Source organism: Simochromis diagramma, unplaced genomic scaffold (genome assembly GCF_900408965.1).
Source record: "Simochromis diagramma unplaced genomic scaffold, fSimDia1.1 OVJJ01000602.1, whole genome shotgun sequence".
NCBI classification, from domain to species: Eukaryota; Metazoa; Chordata; class Actinopteri; order Cichliformes; family Cichlidae; genus Simochromis; species Simochromis diagramma.
Window position 1 is genome coordinate 9,685,111 of NW_024387040.1, and position 22,027 is coordinate 9,707,137.

General features: G+C 40.3%; 2 protein-coding genes across 3 annotated transcripts in view; both read right to left on the reverse strand.

Moving 5' to 3' along the window:
* Positions 1-2,883: 2,883 nt before the first annotated feature.
* On the reverse strand, positions 2,884-10,112 carry cdv3 (carnitine deficiency-associated gene expressed in ventricle 3). Of its 2 annotated transcripts, none has more exons than XM_040044224.1 (5): positions 9,662-10,112; positions 8,967-9,040; positions 6,482-6,615; positions 6,143-6,311; positions 2,884-4,973 (listed from the first exon to the last, which is right to left on the reverse strand). In XM_040044224.1, the coding sequence occupies exons 1-5, from the start codon at positions 9,845-9,847 to the stop codon at positions 4,847-4,849; spliced, it is 690 nt and encodes a 229-aa protein (XP_039900158.1). In that variant the 5' UTR covers positions 9,848-10,112; the 3' UTR covers positions 2,884-4,846. The 2 variants fall into 2 exon arrangements, with proteins under 2 accessions (XP_039900158.1, XP_039900157.1); XM_040044223.1 differs by having other exon boundaries at positions 8,967-9,043; positions 9,662-10,111.
* Positions 10,113-15,957: 5,845 nt separating this feature from the next.
* tmem108 (transmembrane protein 108) overlaps positions 15,958-22,027 on the reverse strand; it is a 56,807-nt gene continuing 50,737 nt past the window's right edge. Inside the window, exons 4-5 of the mRNA XM_040044495.1 lie at positions 21,218-21,369; positions 15,958-18,441 (exon numbers count right to left, since the gene is read on the reverse strand). Of these exons, the coding sequence (XP_039900429.1) occupies positions 18,325-18,441; positions 21,218-21,369 (269 nt within the window). The 3' untranslated portion in view covers positions 15,958-18,324. The remainder of the gene's footprint in view (positions 18,442-21,217; positions 21,370-22,027) is intronic.

Sequence of the window (22,027 nt, forward strand, 5' to 3'; positions counted from 1 at the left end):
GTTCGACTCCAGATGTAAACATGAGTTTGAATTAAATATATTTTTTCACCAAGAATCAGCTGGAGTGATTCATGCTGCTTTGTTTGCTTTGAAATGTCAATGACCTTTCAACACTGAGGGAAAAGAAAGAGGCAAAAAAAAACCCCTCTAGCATTGAATTTTGGATCTGTCTAACATTATTCAGTTTTTAAGTTTTATCCAGTAGTAAATACAAACACTTGTCATTACATCTTAATCCAATCTTAATCCAATGAGCAAAACAAAAGTAGATAAACTCAGCACAAAAATAAGGAATTTTTGCAGCTTAAAGTCATCTTAATTTATTATTTGACATGGATGGTGTGATTTTATATAGGTCATATACAGATCATGAAAAACATATTCTATAGCTATTTTAATATTAAATCTTTGTCCCTTTAGTTTTTGCAACTTACATTTCCAACTTCAGTGTCATCAATGTCCAGAAAGAGAGAAAATATGAAATCTTTTTATTTCCACCTTTTTTGTGCAGCTTCCATAATTACTTTTTTTTTGTTTCGTTTTATTAAAATGTTTCTTCTTCTTAAACATCAAATGGTTTATTTTAAGAAGACTTAAAGTTGTTCTTTGTCATTCTAGCATTCAGCTAGAGCTACACCTACCGTAAGTACTACATTAATAAAACACCAGAAACATCAACCAGTATTTCTAATGTTTTATATTTTCATGTTTATCGGTTTAAGTAAAGATTACCAAAGGTACCCTGACGAATTGTTAAAATATTACAAAACTTGACATATCTTTCATTTCTTGGTTTGATGGTGTGTAAAACTATTTGTAGATTAGATTTGATTTAGATGTCGGGGGAAAGGTTAAGTTTAAAAGCCTGTAACTAATGTAATCGAATGCATTTCAGAGAATACCCACCTCTTTCTGGCATTCTCTATCCTCTAATAATACTCGTTCACCACCTAGAAATGGTACACAGGTAAAACACCTTCAACACAGCTTTTATAATGTCTTACAACAACATTTAATCTGAAATAACACTGACAAGACAGCTGAGAACGTATGGCAAATAATCTTTTATTTTCCTCCTGTATATTATATAGGCCGTTCATCACAACAATACAGTGGAAGCAACAGTTGAACCAACAGTGAAAGAAGACGCACCAAATGTGCTCTAAAAACTTCAAAGAAAGACACCGTTCGACTGATGGTATAGTCTTCTCTGAATACACATTAGAAACCTATAATTAAAAAGATCCTCTTATTTGTTATTATGCTTTGTATAAGGTCATTTAAAATCTATTTGTTACTTAGGAGATGAAACAACAACAAAAAAAACACCTACTCTGACCAAATTCAGTTTTATTTATTTTTCTGTTATTTAATAGTCACAATGTTACTGGAGGCCAAAGTAATACTATCCAGAGTAACTTTCTGGTTAGATACCATAACCAGAAAGTTACAATAACGTCTGTTTTAACTGGATTTAGAAGCAGGAAATTAGAGGACATCCAGATCTTTATGTTATGTTATGTTATGTTAATAGAAATTCCTGCAGTTTAACTAATTGGTGTGTGTTACGTGGCTTCAGGGATAAATAAAGTTGGGTGTCACCTGGATAGAAGTGAAAATGTACGCTATGCCTTCAGATGCTGCTGCCTAAGGGAAGCATGTAAATGGTAAACAGAAGTGGTCCGCGCAGGGAACCCTGTGGTACTCCATAATTAACCTTAGTGTGTGAAGAGGACTCCTCATTTACATGAACAAATTGGAGCCCATTAGATAGAAATGATTCTAATCACTGCAGCGCAGTACCTGTAATACCGACTGCATGTTCTAATCTGTGTAATAAAATATTACGGTTGACAGTATCGAACGCTGCGCTGAGGTCTAGCAGGACAAGCACAGAGATGAGTCCACTGTCAGAGGCCATAAGAAGATAATTTGTAACCTTCACTAAAGCTGTTTCTGTGCTGTGATGAGCTCTGAAACCTGACTGAAACTCTTCAGATAAACCATTCCTCTGCAGACGATCTGTTAGCTGTTTGACAACTACTCTTTCAAGGATGTTTGATATGACAGGAAGGTTGGAGATTGGCCTATAATTACCTAAAACAGCTGAGGCAAGTGATGGCTTTTTAAGTAGTCTAAAAGACACGTTGATGGTTTGGAGGAATAATTACTGAAGTTAAGATCAATTGGAGAAATAGACTAAATAAATATTAATGGTATTGAAAGTAGCTGTAGATAATGTTACTTCTAGAGACTGAGGTTATGAATAATTTTTTCTATAAACATTTTCTTTTAAAATTTTATTTGCAAATAAATTCATCAAGTCATTAATAGTTAAGGTTAAATGAATGCTCCGCTCAGAGTTGTTTTTATTTTCTTCAATCGGTGATGAGTAGTAAGATGTTCTAGCTTTACGGGGCTTTTTACAAAAATACAAATAAAACAAATTAATGACACGCCAGTTCCACAGCAGCTTACGAGTCATCTGCTTTAAAATGCAAATTTAAGATTCAAGTATGTCTGATTTAAGGTTTTGCTGTGTTTTATTTTTTTCTTTCAGAGTCATACGAAGCGTAGATGTAAAAGTATTAAAAAGATAATCAACCTCTGTGGGAGGAGAATTGGGAGTAAAATGTTCGAGTTGTATGTCAAATCCAGACCCTGAGTGTGTTTGGTGGTGGGTGGGTTCTTTTAAATTTTGAAAGTCAGTTGAGTCATTTGGCTGTCAGCGGATGCATGATCCTATGAGGCGTTTCCTCATAGGATCGTGCATCCGCTTTAAAAGTAATTCTACTCCCTCAACAGTGGTAACACACCATCAGCACAGATTTCATGTCTTACAACAGCATTTTATCTGAAATAACATGGACAAGACAGCTGAGACTGTGTGGCAATTAACTGAAATCATTTTATTTATTTTTTTCCTCTGTATACTTTATAGACTGTTCATCACAACATGTCATTGGAAGCAACAGCGAAAGAAGACGTATCCAAGAGACGCTAAAAAGATGAAAACATGAAACCTCCCAGAGACAGACCACAAAATCTGTTAGTTTCACTGCCTTCTCTGAATAAACATTAAAAGGCTGTATTTAAAACAAAGAAGACTTTTCTCTTATTTGTTGTTATGCATGTATAAGGTCATTTAAAATGTGTTTTTTCACCCAAGAGCTGGAACTTTTGTGTCAGGACAAAAAACATCTACTCTGACAAAATGAGACAACATAGGAATCGATAATCGAGGGGACATCAGATTAACACAAGTCAGGCGTTTACAGCTTCAAGGATTCAGACAAGACTAAATTCACAAGGATCACTTTATTTTTTTTTCTGTGTTGAGGGTCTTTTTCATCACAAATATTACCCAGCAGGATGTCCCAGCAGGTATCAATGCTCCCTAACATATTCATGGGAAGAACATACACAACATAACTTCATTTCTTTATGTTTCTAAACACACTGCTTTAAAGCCCACTGGATATTAACTGGGTGTCGCACAGCTGCACAAGCTACCTGTTTTACATGAGGACTGCGATTTTTGGATTACCTGTGAGGAAAAGACACAAAAGCCTTAAAAATCGGGGGGGTTTAGTCAGTATGGTCAAACTTCATCAAGAAATCAGCATTTGAAAGTGGTTTCCAATCACTCAGACCACAGGAAAGCATTTGTTACCAAAAGGCTGGTTTCAGATTAGAAACAAGCTTTAATGACTCGTCTGATGCTCAATGAGAAAAAGGGCAGCAGAATCAAACAGTGGATATGAAAGACAGTTAGTAGTTGTAATCATCAGGCAAACTAAAACAGCACTACATTCTCGAGTTTGTTTTTCTTTTGCATGTTTTTTGTGTCTTTTTTTTTTAGCAAAGTGGTGAGATCCGGAGGCAGGCAACAGCCCGTTGAGACAGCACTTCACTTCAGATGACAATGCAGTTTCTTTCTACCAGTAAGGCCACTTTATAAAGAAACATCTAAATGAGGACCGCAACCTATCGCTTCTTGTCCATTGCTCTCTGCAGAGTGTTGTCATCGTGAATTTAAAAGGAAAAGAGAAGAAGAAAAAGAACAATGTTTCAAGTTTCTAAATTAAAGAGCCTGATGGTCAGCTTGTAAGCAGAGGGAGGGGAAGGGGGTGGGGGGAGGTTGGTGTTCGCCCCTCCCCCCCTTCCCATCTCCACCACAGTGAGGGTAGGAAAAAAAAAAAGAAAAAAAAAAAAGAAGCTCAGTCCACATGGTCACCACCAGCTATGCTGCTGAGGTAGTATCCCCGCTCTCAAAGTCCCAACCGCAACTCAAGAAAAAAAGAACAAAAATACACCTCAAAATAACCGCGGGTTATAGCGATCTTGCAAAAAAATAGATATTCTCACATAAGTTTGTAAAATCATCTTGCCTAAAGTCATCTTCGATCCTCTGTGGCTTTTCTCAAAGCAAGTCCAGAGAGAAGTTGCGCCACACAACCGCTGCTCTGAGTACAATCCACAAAGGACACCTGTGTCGCCTTTTTGTTGCTGCTGCAGTGTCGTACGTTTGGGTGTATTTCCTAATTCCGTTTCGGTGGTTCCCTCTTTCAGCCCCTTCAGATGCAGTCCTTCAGTTTTGCCAACCAAACGTATGTGAAGTGTGTTTACTGATCTTTTTAAAGGGCGTGTCACTGTATGTGCTGCAGTGGTGGGGTGTTGTGTGTGTGTGTGTGTGAGTGTGTGTATGGGGCTGTGTGTTGTGTGTGGTGATGGTGGCACCGTGAGCTCTGTCAGGACTGCAGTCCACACAGCTTTGGGATCAGCTTCCTTCAAAGGGGCTGGGCAGGACCGTGCTGGAGGGGCCAGGGGACAGAGGGACGCCGCTCTACTTATCCCCCAGGATGGCGTACTGGTTGTCGAGCTGCAAGTGCTGCATAGAAGCGCCACCGGTCTCCTCTCTGCCACGGTTCCTGTGTTTCACAACCTCGAAGGTCTTCTCCATTTCTCTGTCCCTGAAACACAAACATCAGGTCATTCAAGGAGCAAAAGCAGAGATGAGACAACATTACTTACTGTAATTATGGTGGCACCACAGTATAATCATTCCTGCATAACTGAGCCTTTAGACACTTTATGTCCAGTGAAAAACTAAGTACCCCCCTACTACTTTCGTAGCTATCGAGAAGATCAGTAGCAGCCGGCTGCTGCTAATCAAATGACTTTGATCAACTGATCATCAGTAAGTGTGAACACCTCTATAACATGAGAAGCTTTGGCAGTTTGCTGGTCTGGAGCATTCAGGCGTGTGTTAACACAAAGCCAAGGACGAAAGACATCAGCAATGATCTCAGAGAAGCAACTGTTGCTGCCCATCGATCTGGGAAGGTTTACGAACAATATGAAGTCCATCACTCTGCAGTTAGAATGATTATTAACAAGTGGAAAATATTCAGTTGCTAATATGGCAACTTTTCACTCAAAGGTCACAACACACCACACCTCAGACTCTACAGGCCTCACTTAGCTTGTTAAAAGTTAAAAGAGCACTCAGAGCACAAAGACTGAACACGTTTGGCTTGTTTGGAAGGTTGCAAGTGAACAAACCACAAGACTTCTGGAACAATGTTGTTATGACAAAGTGCACAGAGCCACATTTGGCTAATCAGCACAAATGGCTCACGCACAGTGGTGAAGGGGTGATGACTTGGGCTTGTTTTTCAGACTGTGAGTAACCATGAACTTGTCTAAATACCAGAGTATTCTAAACGTGAGGCCGTGTGTCCAATAATGAAAGCATCAGGACAATGATAACAAGCCTAAGAACAAAGTTTAGTACATATTTAAATACCATATTGGAAATAAAAATTACAAATAAAATAAAGCCAGAAAATCAAAACAACTACTGTTAACAAAAATGGATTATGTGGCACACAAAGGCTAGATGCTACAGCACAAACAGGAGAAAATAAGGATGCGATGACTACAGCGCTAACATCATTGTGAGACAAGAATACACTGCCACGTAAAACTAGCACGGCAGAAGTCAACCCTAACACAGATGCGTGAGTGAAATAAGCGATCTACAAAGAATCGCCAAACAGTTCCCAGAGCTGAAGAATATTTTGCCCTTAGGCTCATCCAGATACGTTATTATAACGGTTTTCCTGTAAACTCTGCTTACTTGCGTGTCTCAACGTGCTTGGCGGTGGCCAGTAGAGAGGGGAACTGTGTGTCACTGAAGATTTCAGGAGGGCCCTGGCTGGGGCCTCGTTTGGTGGTGGTAAGTCGAGCTCCCGGAGGGCGATATACACCAGCGGGCTTCGCCTCAGGTACCTCTACATTCTCTACGGCTGAAATGAAATGCATCAAAAAACAAAAATCACTGTGCTGCTCAAAAAACAATGGAAAAGCTGAATTTAAATGACTGAAACAAAAAAGGTTTTGAGGGTTTCCTTAACAAATAAAGGCCCCTCAGGCCCCCCAGGAAGAAAAAAGGTCGATTTTACATCGGTTTACTCACCCACAGGAGCAGGAGGAGGCGCGGCACCAGACTTGTTCCAGGGACCTTTTTCACCTCGTTCTCCACTGACGAGAATGATCTCTCCATCCTCACCAACCTCCTCCTTCTCGTACTCCTCTTCCTCTTTCTCGTCACTACAAACAACCAGGAGGCAGTAAAGCAGAGTGCCCAGCTGCTGATATAACTGAATGCATCAAAGCTGATCTTCAGAGTTACTCAGCTAAGGTTAGGACAGAAACCTCCATGTCCTGTGTGTCCCTGTACATTTACTACACAGCAAAACAAAGATGCTTCCTTTTATTTCCATCACCAGAATGACAGCATTCAAATATGGCTGATTTAGAGTTTTGGGTTCAGAGCCAAAGACTCACAAAAAAAAAAAAAAAAAAACCCATGAAATTTGGCTTCCATCCCCACTGCAGTGCACCTCCACAGTGTTTTAATACTATGGATATTGATACTTCTTGATCACTCTGTGAAAGTCCTGTTCTGGGCCATCTGGCTTGGGCCCTTCAGTGTGCAGAAACCTCCACCTCTGTGTCAAACTGACCTGTCATATTTAATCGCTGGTGATGCTGGACCTCCAGCTACATATCAACAAGCAACCTCCAGCGTTAGCTGGTAGTGTCGACCGTGCCCAGGCCCAAAAGCGTTACATCGGATGCCTGTTCTGTGAAGTAGGACCAACCCAATCACTGCTTACGACCAACTCTACTCACCAGACTTTGTCTTCTTCCTCAAAATGAAACAGAAGATTAACAGTTGCTGTTTTAATACAGTGGAGGAGACATGGTGTGCATTGCTGCAAGAACAGGACTTCCAGGGAATGATCTAAAAATAGCAGGAACACTGGAAGAGGTCCAGAGGTGCACAAGGACATTGCCTGCTATCCCCTTTTAAGGTCAACTTAAATTGGGCATGATTTTTGGATCTTGAGGTTAAAGCTGCACCTTGTGAAATGTTTGGAACTGTTTGTGTGTGGACAAATTCGTCCATCCTATTTTAGGGAAGTCCGATTGTGACATTCTAAGTCGGTACCAATAAATAACAATCAGGATGGCAGTGGAGAGGTTTTTTTGTGTGTTTGTTCTGTTTCTAATCAGCCACTGACAGTGGCGCATGTCAGCTGATTAGCATTTCTTTCACCACTCCCTCTGTTTAACCTCACAGCTAAAACAGCTGTTCTTTTATTTATTCACTCAAGGGTTCAAATTATTTATACTGTGGAGGTTCAGAACAGAAACTCTTAAAAAAAACAAAAAACAAAACAAAACAAAACCAAGGCCCGGAGCCCAGAAACAGCCCGGCGGGGGTTCAGTCCACCCTGCAGGATGCCTTAACTCTTTACTCCTTGAAAGTGTTCTAGGAGAAAACCTTGAGGCTCTTTTCTGAATTGAGTGGTTACTGGCATTTTTTCAGACCTTCTTGTAGAACAAAACTGCCTGTGAATCAGAAGTTAGAGAGGGTGGTCTCTGTCTATGCAGTTACCCCTGGAAAGACCCAAAAAACTATTCCAGTGGTCGTCAAACCACGCCTTTACTGAGGTGTCAAAACTCGCCATTGAGGGTACAGGTGAGGTCGTCAGATGTCGCCTTTACATCTGGTTGTGATCCAAAGTGATGATTTAACCTGAGCCAGAGGTCTGACTCAGAATTGGTTTTACTACCAAACACCAGCCATGGCCCGCTATACTACACCAATGTATATGAGTAACAGATTCGGCTCTTCATCTGTCACAGATTTGTTTGTTTTTATTTATTTTAAAAAAAAAAATAGGACGTTTTTTGACCGTTTAGCACAATATTTCTGTTTTCACCTGCAGAACAAACTCAAGGTAACAAGTTTCTGATGGATTTCTTGGTGTTATAACAGTAGCATTTTTCTGTAATAACATTTGACTGAATGTTGAAACAGCACTAATTTTTCTTAGGACATAATGTTTTATGAACTAACAGTTATTATGAAATGTCTGAACTATTTTAAATCAAACTGAGCTGTTTGTGGCTTAGTAATAAAATAGTATGACATCCCTGTTCTACAGAGGCAATTTATTACAAGTTCAATTAAATTGTATTTTATTTATCTAGCAGCAAAAAAAACCACAAAACGGCTGTCTTAAGGGGTTTTATAATGTAAAGTACAGACCCTACAATAATACATAGAAAAACAACAATCAGATGAGTAAGCAGTTGGCGACAGTGGGGAGAAAAACCCCCTTTTAACAGGAAGAAATCTCCAGCTCAACCAGGTTTAGGGAGGGGCAGCCATCTCCTGCGACCAGTTGTGGGTCTGCTGAGGGGGTCAACTTGTGTTTCTCAGCATTTAATCCATGAATTAATTCATTGAAAACAGGAAGGATGCGCTGCTGCTGTTTGAAAATTTGACTTCTCTTTCCACCCTCTGTCCCAAAAACATCTGTCTGGGAGCGTTATCTCCTGCAAGCTTCTGCTGAAGCACAGCTTAATCAAACATGTTTTAACCTCACCTTATCTGCAAAGCCTGGAGTCGAAGCCCACTGTAGTCCACTTCTTTGTGCTCAAATTCTTTCCACTCCTCGTCCTCCTAGGCAGAGGAAAACATTAATTCGTGCACCTCACAGTGAAATCACACTTTAACAGGCCTCTAAGATCACCGTAGTCCAGTCATCATTGTGTGTGTGACAAGTCGTCAAAGCTAATCGATAACACAGCTGTATCACCTGATCATATCCTGATGTTATTAAGTGCTAAAAAGATGCTGATCTGCTAACAACTTATAACAAATGGCGGCTCGGCCTTGTTGAGAAACCACGATGCAAAGAGGAGGGCTGTCAGCTTTACCTCCTGCCGGCACATGATTAACATGTGGATTTAAAATGTTTACATCTAATCTTATAAGTCAGAACATATTTAAAAGATCGCACTCGAAGTCAGAGATCGTGGGAAAAAAGCTCAAAACGTGCGTCGTGGCACATTGTTGTGCCACTGGAAACCATATGCCGGCTTTTCCTTCCATCATCCTAGAAAATAAACTCACGTTATTACCCCGACTTTATAAAACAACGTAGGGAGGGGGGAAAAGGCTGCCGCCAAGCAGGGCTTCTCTCCCAGAGGCTCTAATTCTGATCCGAGAGCAAACACCCGGCCGGACACCGGTGTGTGGTAGCGATGTGAAAAGTTATCGCAGAGCAGCGCCGGTTACCTTATCGATCTGAGCGTCCTGGTTCTCGTTTTTAGTCGATTTCTCCTTCTCCTTCTTGGTCTTCTTCAGTGCCGCCGATGTGGGCCCCGCGGCGGACTCCTTCCCCTTCCCCTTCTCTTTCTTCTTCTTTTTATCCCTCTTGGCAAAGAAATCGTCCAGGCTCTTCTCAGTCGGTACATCCGCCATTTTCAAAGAGCAGCGTTAACTAGCTTCAGTCAGACAACCGAGCAATGACAAACGTGAAAATAAGCACTCAGACCGAGAGGACAGCGGGTGAAGCTAGCAGAGGAGATGGAGTTACTCTGGAGTCCTTTCACTGCTTAACTTCTGTTACAAGCTGACTAAAAAAAAAAAGGTTCACTCCGGTCCTCTGCCTGAATCGTTAGCTATCCTGTCAACCATGCCATGCAGAAGCTATTTGACAAATCTGTACCGTCAACCGGAAGCACTTCTCCTCGCTTCCGCTTTCTTCTTCTTCGCGGTTAACAGCAACAAGGTGAATTAGCGCCACCTACTTGCCCAGCAACTTGCCTGGGAACGTTTAAGATCAAACAAAACGCAGTTTTAAAAGTAAAATTGTGTTGATTTATTATTAATGGAACCTACTTGGCCCTATGTGGAAAAGTAAACGTCCCTTAAACCTAATAACTGGCTGTGCCACCAATGGCAGCAAGAACTGCAATTTAGAGTTTGCAGTGAGTCTTTCACATCACTGTGGAGGAATTTTGTAATAATAATAATAATAATAATAATAATAATAATGATAATAATAATACATTTTATTTGAGGGTGCTTTTCTTAATCTCAAGGTCACCTTACAAAGAGAAAAGAAATCAATAAAACAGTAGATTAAAAATAGATTCTAATAAATTAAAATACAGAAACCAGCAAAATACAACCACAAACAACAAATAAAAATACCCCCCCCCCCCCCCCCCAACAAAAAACAGCAAGCAAAATCTGTATTAAAGCGAGTAAGACAGTTTAAACAAGTAGGTTTTGAGTTGTGACTTAAACAAGGGAAGGGAATCTATATTTCTTAAGGCTGAAGGAAGTGAGTTCCAGAGCCAAGGAGCAGAGCGACTGAAAGCTCTGTGCCCCATAGTGGTAAGGCGAGCAGGTGTGGCAGATGAAGATCTGAGAGAGCGGGAAACTGTGGTGATATGAAGCAGATCACAGAGATAAGGAGGGGTAACTCTTTTTTGCAGAATTGTTTTAATTTATCTACAATGGAAGGTTTTCCAGCATGAACAGCCTGTTTAAGGTCATGCCAAAGCAAGAAGTCCCAGACCATCACACTGCCACCACCACGTTTGACTGTTGGTATGAATTTCTTTTTATGAAATGCTGCGTTAGTTTTACTCCAGATGCAACGGGGTGAAAACCTTGTAAAAGGTTCAGCTTTTGCCTTGTCGGTCCACATATTTTTTTGGAAAACGTGAAATGACTCTTTGTGTTCTTTTTTGGTCAGCAGTGGTTTTCTCCTTTGGACTTTCCCATGGATACCCAGTCTCTTTCTTATTCTTGAATAAAACTATTGTTGTATTGTTGAATGCTGCATGGTCTTTAGATAGTGTCTTTTGCAATCTCCTGGATGGGTCATCAGTGTACTCTTAGAGTAATTTTGGTAGAGCGTTCACTCCTGGGAAGGTTTACCACTGTTCCCCTAATTATAAAAAGCAGAGCTGGGCTCATATGTCAGCACATGTTATCCAGAAGCAAGGAAAGAGCTTAAACTAACCACAAGGTGTGCAACAAATGCGATCACTGGTGTAAATAAGTGCATGGGTGAAGAAATGATGTATGCAATGTTGTTTATTTGCACCAAAATCCAAAAGATGTCTCAGGGAGGGGAGCCACACAGCATCTGAGCACTGAGGGCGTTTATAAAGAACAATGGCTCACTGAGCCCTGGTTTAACCATTTTCACCAACTGGAAATGAACCACACCACCTCTGCAGATGAGACCGGCCACACAAACAGGCCAATAGGAAAGCAGGGTGGAGTGTGGCATCACAATAGTTGGAAAAAACGCTTTAATTGTTTTTATTTGTCCTTCATTTGAGTGATGTAGAACCTGTAACCACAATAGTTTACCTCTTTTTTTCCCTTAAAGTTAGGTATATCAAAATGTCATGATTTAAACAAACAGGGCTCGACATTTAATTTGGTGGGACCTGGTCACCCAACAAAGTTTGTCCAGCGCAGCTTTTATTTGCTGTACCCTCACTTGCACTGTCTGCAACCCATAAAACAGAGGCCTGTCCTCTAGAAGCAAGTCTCAATACGTGGCTGCTATCTTGGTAAAAAGCTCGGGTTAAATATTTGGCAATTATTTTGAGCGCCGTCTAAATTAGCTTTAATTCAGTTGGTTAACAGAACATAAAATCTGCATATCTGGAATAAAATTTGAACAAGTTTGATGATTTTGTTCTATGGTAAGGTTTAAAAGCTTTTTTTCCCTCCACCAAATTTCAATAATAATAATGGATTGGATTTATATAGCGCTTTTCAAGGCACCCAAAGCGCTTTACAATGCCACTATTCATTCACTCTCGCATTCACACACTGGTGGAGGCAAGCTACGGTTGTAGCCACAGCTGCCCTGGGGCAGACTGACAGAAGCGAGGCTGCCATATTGCGCCATCGGCCCCTCTGGCCAACACCAGTAGGCAAGTAGGGTAAAGTGTCTTGCCCAAGGACACAACGACCAGGACAGAGAGCCCAGGGATCAAACCGGCGACCTTCCGGTTACAGATACGCTTCCCAACCCCCTGAGCCACGGTCGCCCTCGCAATGCCAACTCCTTGCTGTATTTTCCTTCCTTCCATCCTTCTTTCCTTCCTTCTTGGGTATCATGTCTCTTTCTTATGTCTTTGGCTCTAATAGCTTGTAGCCTTGGTTGGTTTCTATTATATAAAAAATGTTTATATTTTTGCTGTACTGTATCCACATAATAGTAATTATAACTTGCTTGGATAAACTGATTGGCCAATTTATTCCTGGAAATTGAAAGTGGCAAAATTAGAAATGAAAATAAAATAATGAAACAAGTAGTGCTGTGATTCCACTGAGACTACATCACAATGGATCGTATATTTTAACATTTTGTATTTTTTTTTTCTTCCAGAACAATAATTTGGTCAAAATAAAAGTGTGTGTTTTTGTCAAGGACCAAACCAGATCTGGACTCAAACACAGGAATAAAAGTTTAACAGGTTTATTGAACTCACAAAAAGTCAATAAAGATAAAATAGTTAATTGTTTGGTGTCTTCTTTCTGAGTGGAGCAGGCAGGTGATATCTGGAGACTTTCTCCTACACAGACTTCCCCTACATGTGGCGAGGGAGTATCTGCACAGCAGAGAATCATTTAAGCTCAAAGATAAAGCTGAATTTCTCACAGAATCAAACACACCACCCATGCTGCGCCTCATGTGCTCCCACTACCACAGCAAGTGCAACACCCCAGCAATTTCTTCTGGGAACTGTTCCACCTTAAGTAGTCGCTGAGTAATCATCAGATTGCACCCAGGTGAGTGATTGCTCAACAGCTTGCAGGTGTGGCCTGCCAGCAGAGGACACACAAGAAGGCTCAGCCTCTGAAGCTGGCAAGCAGAATTACAAACACACACCCCTACGTGCACAGAGTGAGATAGAGGGAAATGTAGGTTGGCACAGGAGGACGAGGGGACCATGACAGTTCCTTTGTTATGAAGATTTAATCGTTCTGAAAATTACTGCATTTTCAAGCACGTCCTGAATGCAGATAACATGTCGTCGTGTCCCTTTTAGTTATAGATAATTCAGATAAGAGAACTGTTCTGGAAGTTGTCAGAGTGTTTTTAAGAAAGAGGCTATTCCAGCTTCACAGAACAACACAAACTGGCTCCAACTAAACCAACCAACAAAACAACAAAGAGGACCTAAAGAAGTACACAACTGGCTTTGTTAAGTGCTACCTTCAAAATGCTTGCAGTCACTAGCATATTTAAAAAGACAAAGCCCAACCAGACTGGCCAACAAAAGGAAGAGATTACGGTGGGCAAAAAAGACAAACCCAAGAGGCCTTTACTCCAGAAACTAAACTAGTCAACAGTTTTCAGCTGGCCTGACATGAGCGGTGAATGATTGATTAGTTTTTTAATGTGCTGAGCGTGCATTAGATAACACAGTCTACTGCTGGAAAACAGTAATGACCGTTTCTGGGTCTCTGATATGCCTACGCAGAATAATTATTAATGAGTATGATTCATATCTACAGTTATTGTTATGGTAATTTGGGGGCTTTGAAATGTTCCCTTTCCTTTCACATCAGTGTTTTTTAAGGTTTTTGTGTGTTTCTATTTGATGTGACTACTGAGAAAAGCTGGGATGCAGTTCAAGATACGAATAAATCAGAACGCAGAATTAGTTAAAGCTTGTGTTAAAAAATGAAAAATGTTGCAAGGACAAAATATCAACCTAGAAGTTTGCTTGTTTGTTTTAAATAAATTGGCTCATTTTGAATTTGCTGCCAACAACAAGCTGCAAAAAAGTCACATTGTGTCTTATTCTAACATTTTAGTTAAAAGTTTTCAAATTCTTGCTTGATATAAGATTTCAGCTTCTCAACGGATGAGAAAGATGAGAAGAAATGTCCTCCTGTGACTCACTTTTTGTTTTATATTAAGTCAAATGGGTGATTGTGGTCCATTGTTACCTGGACTTCTTTACATTAACACAAAGAAAAGCTGTATTGTTTTAATACACGCAGAAAAGGTGTTATTAAATATTTTTGAGCCCTTGATTTGAGATTGATTTCTTGATTTTTGGTCAGCTATCTAGGTGTGCCGAGGACACAACAGAAGCTCAGAAGGAACAGAGCTTTTGCCTGTGACAGTGGTGGATCTTAGACGGGCTTCTTCACTCTCCACTTCTTAAAATCCGTTTCTTTTCATTGGCAAGAGTGTGAGAGCTGATTTTTAATTGTCCCTTTGGTCAGTACTTGCTGTTTTAAAGCCCTTTATGAATAAAGTTAGCTTGACTTTGCTCTTCTTGGCAGAATTGGTTCATTTAAATTGATTGCTTTTCTGGCACAGACCTGGCTTTTAAAAATAGCCCACACATTTTAATAGTATTGAGGCTGGGGCTTTGGGGAGGCTATTCCAGAAGCTTAATGTTAGCCTGCTTTATCCATTGCAGAACCAGTTTTTATGTGTGGTTCACTCAACAGTGTCCAAGTTTCAACTGTTTAACTGCTGTTTGGGGTGAAGTTGAAGAATTTGGAGGTAGTACTACTCCCAACATCCAGTACAACCGGTAGCAAAACAGCCCAGGAGCATGATGTTACCACCACCATGCTCAAGAGCTGAAAGCCTCACCTTTAATCCTCCAAACATACATTCTTGCCATTGTGGACAAATAGCTCCATCTTTGCTTTATCTGAAAACCTTTCTCCAGAAGTCATTTGGCTTGTTCATGAGGGCAGCTGCAAATTTCAGCCAAGTTTGAGGGTGATGATTTTGGAACAGGGGCTTCTTTCTTGGTTGGACAGTGACGCTGGTATTCCAGCAGCTCCCAGTTCATGGCAGACTTGTGCTTTGATGGTTCATGGGTTGTTCCTGAACATCCCAACCAGTTTCCTCTTATCTAAGGATGACGGTTTGGGTCTTCTTCCAGACTTCGGCAAAGTTGTGACACATCCAAATAACTTGCACTTACATACTTGGCTCCAGGAGACCGTCCCAAGTTGTGTAAATATATAATTCGCCTTTTAAACGTTTCTCCGAGTTCTTTGGACTTTCCCATTAATCTCAGTATTGCTCAAACCAGTGAGTGCTGTCAAACAAATCCTTTTTATTTGGCCAAGAGAAAGTACCAGCTGTAGTAAATAATGCCTATGTGTATGTGTGTGAACTTCTAACCCCAATTTTATATTAAATATCAGTAATGATGGTTAAAGTTAGAATGTGTTTTCCTTTCAAAAACAAGGATATTGAAAAAAACTGGCAAAACAATTAGTCATTAATTAATTTACAAAGACTTTCTACAAAGCCAACAAATGGGTGAATAACACTGACTTTAAAATAAGCTTCCTCTCAGCAGTGAAGCAGGCTTGTAAACAGATTACCGAACTGACGTCAGCATCCCGAGCCAGAGGTCACTTGACCAGATGCAGCACCGGTGCACAAAGAGAAAAATCCAGCTCGCTGCCTCAATGGATGTGCTGTGCTCGGCAAGACTGTTTACAGTGCGCGTTGCGTAATCAACAAACAGGTAGCAGCTAACTAGTCAGAACAAATCAGACAAACAGAGTAATCCATGGGTTATTTTTCCCATTGTTTTATTGCTCAGCAGTAAAAAGTACAGTGTGTATACGACAGTACAAAAAATACATAATGTTGAACACTGCTCCACCGTGCCACTGAACATTTTTGTAAAATATCCACTTTTTGAGCGTGCAAAAAAAACAACAAGCCCGGCTGTGAGCATCCAATGCGGGAAATATCAATTAGCTGTGTTGTTCGCCATCACCTCTTCACCAGGTGATCTCAGAACAACATCATACAATACGGAGAATCTTCAGCGACAGTAGAGGCAGACAGCATTGATTACTGAATAAAACGGCAGCGATGCAAAAGTAAAAACAAATGACAGAAGGACCACAGATTTAATAATGAAACTAAATATCCAAACGCACTTTTGATTAAATCGCCTCTGTACGTGCTCACAGCATTCTTCATTTGTCTCAGTATATTTTTTTTTAATTTTTTGTTTTTTATTGCCTCTAACACAGCCTTTGACACGGTTTGCAATACTGGATAAACACGCCGTCTATGGAGGGAGACACTTACAGTAGCAAGGGTGGTCTAAATGTTTCCTACAGCAGCGAGGAACTCTTTCTCGCACATGACCGGTAGCTACTCCACGATAAACACGAGAGACAAACAGACGGGACAAACGTACAGAGGCACACACAGGAACGGACGCACAAAAACTGAGCTGAACGTCGCGCAGAGTCTCAATTAAACTTTAAAGTAACCGTGACATTTGGTTAAAGGGGGCGGCACGTCGCAGCTCGCCTGCTCACACGCACGCTCCAGTGCACCTACATGCACACGCATATTGATATATAAAGGGCCAACGTAAGGAATTAAGACATCTATGTGGTCCCTCTTCGGAGAAGCTGGTGACGCATGAGGGGGGAAGGCCATTTAAGTCCGCTCCATTTTTATTGAGAGCTGAAAGCTGCTATTCAAAACTGCTGGATGCTGGACTCCACATCGCCCAAAGACCTGCTCAGACTGACCGATAAGATCCCAGCCTGTGTTTATCAAACTGCCGAGGGTTAAAATTCACCTAAAAACGAACTGCAGAACTGGTGAACTTGTGTGTTTCCATGCTATCACTGTCTGCTGCACAGCACAGCTCCGGTCTTCACTGCTTTTGACTGTTTTTCTGAGGCTAAGGTGTTTGGAATCATCACGCACTGCTGCCTGCGTCAAAGCCCCTTAGCTGCTATATAATTACTAGGATGTACCTTAAAGTGTAGAAGCTCTACACCTGATTTCATCTAATGTTTAAATTTCTGTTTAAAATAACATTTTTTTAAAAAAAACCAAAGTGAATCAGTGAATTCATAAAGGGCCCAGCTCCCAGAAACATCTTTTCACTTTAGCGAGTTTTTATTGCTTTGCTTAAACTGTGACCGTGAGGTTTAATTCTTACTTTCACAATAGAAACGTATTGACTCTACAAATTAATTTTAATGTTTTATTTTATGTATGTTTAATAACCAGGATGCCACTACAGCTTTACACCGTCCCCTCAGACCTCCTAGTCCCCTCGATACCTGGCAAAGCTTGTCTGTCTCTGTGTTTTAGGCCTGTGATTGACTGGCTCCAACCTCTCAGTGAACCTGAGCTGGATAAATGGCCAAAAAAAATAGATGGATGTTTAATCATCTTCTTAATTAGAACATTACCAGATAAAAGAACATACATTTTTAATATTAAAATGTGCTGTACTGGGTAAAATCTTGCAGTTGTCTGTGTATCTGACTAGTCTGAGCAAACTGATCATTTGAAAGCCACTCTTAAGGGTTGAGTCATTTTAATGCCAGTCTTTACTTTTAGTTCTAAATGATCATTTTAGTAAGTTTGATAAATACAGGCTCAGATTTCACAACCATTATTCCTCCACATATCCCTGCCTCTCCTCCCCCCGACTTATCTAGGTGCTTATTCAAGTTCAACAGGCTGTAAGTATTCAGGGATTGATTTTAAAGGAAAGTTAAACTTACAAAGAACAGCTTTAATCTTTTTTATAGCACATGTGTCTCTCTCTAAAGCAGATTTTGTGTGGCAACATCCACAGTGCACTCACCATCAAGCCACTGCAAAGAAACAAAACCACATATACTCTGTAATTTTATAAAGACAATAAAAACCTTTATCACAATTAAGCCTTTTGTAGAAAATGTACATCAGAAAAATACGCAGGTGCATCCTCGTAGTAAATAAGCATCTGTTTACGCCGCTCTTCTTTCAGGTTGCTCTTTGTGTTTGTGATATACAGTATAAAGTCGAAGTCTCTGAATATTTACCACATATATAAAATAGACAAGAACAGCAGGGGGAGAGGAGGACGAGGATCCGCAGAGCTTCTCGCCCCTCTGTGTCTCTATATGGCAGAAGCTTTGTCTCTGTTGATGAAGAGGGTCTCCTGGCAGAAAGGGTTAACCAGGACCACGCTGCTGCCGCTGTAGTCTCCATTAGGGGGTAGACAGGTGTCATGATCCTGCAAAAAGTACATGCACAAAATAAGACGTAGTGGAAAAAAAAGGAAAGGAGGTGTAACTGTTAAGCAGCAGCTCTAATTCATGATTCACGCTTCAGGGCTCACCGTTAGCGCACACGCTACTGTATCTGAGTCTCTCTACAGGCGACGAGCAGCAAGTTTAGCGTGGAAGAGGACAGATAAAATATGGGTTTTGTGCACATAAGGGCTTTTAAGGAGATGGTGAACAAAGATATGTGGAAAAAAGCTCAGCGATCAGAGATACAAAGGGGAGGTGGTGGGGAAGATGTAAGAGCCTCACAAGTGGAGGAACAAAAAGGGAGAATGACTCAGAAGAAGGCAGCAGAGGGTGTTAATCTAAGTGCGCTGGGTGATGGTGAGTCAGCAGTAATGAGGTGGTGCAGGAGGTCGTTTTGAAAAAGTCCTTTTTCATCCAATCACATGGAACTACAGGAACACCATCATCATCACCATCACCATCATCAGGTTTACAGTCATTTCTGTCATTTTCCTATAGCACCAGGGAGGCTACAGTACGAGGCTTCTGCTCTACGGACACGTGCAAAGCTGTAAACAACACCTGGGTGTCACCAAGGGCATCCTACACACGATCCTCAGCTTCCCTCTCCTGACACCTCCGACAGGCGGCAAAGGAATGCAAATTGAGGAGGCAGAGGAATAAAATAAAGGAAACACACAGAGAAGATAATAAACATGCAAAGAGAGCAAGCAATGGTGCTTAAAAATATACGGTTAAAAAGAATAGAGGGGGGAATTTGCAGAGAGAGTATAATATGCCTCTGTTATATCCCATCTTTTCCAACAGATGGCGCTGCCATGCACCTAAAAACAACATATTACACTTTCTGCTTTGAGCTGGACTTGAGCCTACAAAGCCTTAGTTTTGCATAAATATGAATGGGTTAGTTAATAATAAAATGAAATAAAATAAAATAAATAAAATTGCATGCTGCCTAAAAGTTTCCAAGCCCCCTTTAAAAAGCACACCGATTAGGGGAATGTGTGTAAAATTATCATCATTAAGTGCAGAATATTTCTAATTAGTGGGAGACAGTATCTTAAAAATGACCTGGTTTGCAGATTTTACAGTGTAAAAGCCTTAAATCACTTTATTAAAAACCTGGGAGCTTCTGGCGTGGAGCGTGATATCAGATATAATGATTTGCAGAAGCAAAGAGGATACACAGGATTTAAGGAGTTTAAAGTGTCAGATAAAAATCTTAAGTCAAATATGTTGGACATCTTGTTATATTTATAGGCAATGTCTGACGAATTATAGGAAAGTGAGTTTACGGAAACTTCATGTAGCTTATGGACGACACCGTGAGGTCAATACTGAAGAATCCAGATTTGTCTTTATCTTGTGTTATGTGATTTGTTTTGGAATGAATAAAGACTGAATTCATGCCAGAACACTATTTTAAACAAATGATATAATACAGTTGGGAACAAGATGATTTTACCAATCCCAAAGCTACTTACAGCAAAAAATAAGTGGGAACACATGTGCTGAAAGATTAAGCTGTGAATTTACTGAGTAAATGGAAACGCTGCCAATTAGTAGAATTTCTTGGTTCAGAAGATTTCTACCAGAGCTCAAAGCGACATGAGAATTAAAGAGACCAAAGTTTAGCTTGGATTATCCATTTGTTCACAGAAAAACATAAAATACGTAACATGATGGAGAAGGAAAGATATGGAAGACGTGTTATTTACCACAAGAAGACCTTTTAAAATGAAAAAGCAGACCTCATCAGCTGCTGTTTTATTGATCTGTGAAGCCTAAATGTGTTTTTCTGTTCTGTAAAGCAATTTTTAAAATAATATAAATGCATCATTGCTTCAAAGATTTTTTTTTATGTAGTCAAAAATCCTCAACCAGACCAAAAACATTATAAAAACAGCTCAGTGTCATTTTATTAAATACACATACCCGATCATTAAATTTCATCATTAAATGAGTCTTTCTGATAATTTGAGAATGACTGAAGATCTTTGATCTTTCTTAAGGTTTATTTATTGATTAAGCTTGACAGATTTTTGTCTTTTATTCACATTTTTTTGTCTGCAGTAATCTGAAGCACCTGCAGTGGGTCCCACCACTCATGTTAAATGAAACACTGATCTTGGCTTATTAATGCTTTTCTTTTAAACAGATTTAAATATAATGAATGCTTGTTGGATGCCTCAAAAATATCAGAAAATTAACTTTAAATCTTTGGATTTTTATATACTGGTTTCTATCTTTTGAGCATGCACAGACCGATATTATTGATAAATATAACTAAAATGATGCTTCACTAAAAGTTTGCAGTCTTGTATGTAATTAAACCCACTCAGCTGAGGTTTATTGATTACTAATACCAAGTTACTAATAATGTATCAGTAAAGACTACTCAGTATACTGACACTGAAGCCAGTCTTTGAGATTCAGTTGCTGCTGTAAGTTTAAGTGAATGCTTGATGTGAAGAACTGTCTAAGAATCAGATGCCCTGAGGAAAAATTTGTCTTTTGCTTGTTCCAAATAGCATCCTCGTTAATCGCAGCGGCACAGCGTCATGCTCAAGTGGCTTCAGAAGGCCTCGGGGCTTGCTGACAGGGGAGATTGGACATGGATCCTCTTGTTGTTTCCATATTCATTAAATGCATTCTGCTGACTGATAGCGAAACGTCAAGTAAATGTGCGGCCTCTTTAAGTGTGTGCGGTGCAGAGCAGTAACAGAAAGGCAGCCTAACAGTGTCAGTAGTTTGTACCTCACTCTCCAGAGTGTGTATCTCTCTGGGCAGCTCCACGGCGTGTCTGCTGAAGTAGTCCATGGTGATGGCGTTGTTCCAGTAACTGAGGTTGTTCTCCTGACTTGAAGACTTTTTCTTCCTCCTCATGCAGCACACAGTCAACAGCACAGCTACAGCGGGCAGAGGAAAAAAAACAAGGCTCAGCACAGAAACGGGAATAGCTGCTGCTTCAAAAAGCCTCTGAAATCACCCACACCTGCTGCTCGGCAAGAGCCTGTCATGTTTCAGGACAACATGCTGCAGTTGGAAATCAATACTGCAAATTCTGAGCTGCCAGTCGTTCGGTGAAAATATACGAGAAGGCTTTCAGGAATCAGAAAGTAAAAGTACTTCATTTTCAGTGGACTGGAGTGCACAAAATTATATTTTGCCTTGGGTGGAATAGCTTTTCACCAGTGAAAACCTTTTAAACCAAATTAATTTCATAAGGAACGGCCCTGAAGTGTAACTGGAGGCTGTCAAAAGGGATTCTGGGAAATCTAGAAGCTGACTGAGATAAACGAAGACAAGAAAAGTCAAAACTTAAGAATGAATTAAACTCACTTCAGAAATGTAATAAAATTACTACTAATGGTTAAAATATGCATGTGTTATAACAATGTGATCTACAATATAAAATACTGTGACCTGGTGCGGTGTCATTTTTTCCAATAGTGAGATGAGAGGATTAACACATAGGCTGCTGCTAAACCATTAAGGGTTGAGCACAAGCACATTAAAAACCAAAAAACCCACAAGATGTTACCTTTTAAATCATTTTCATGCAGC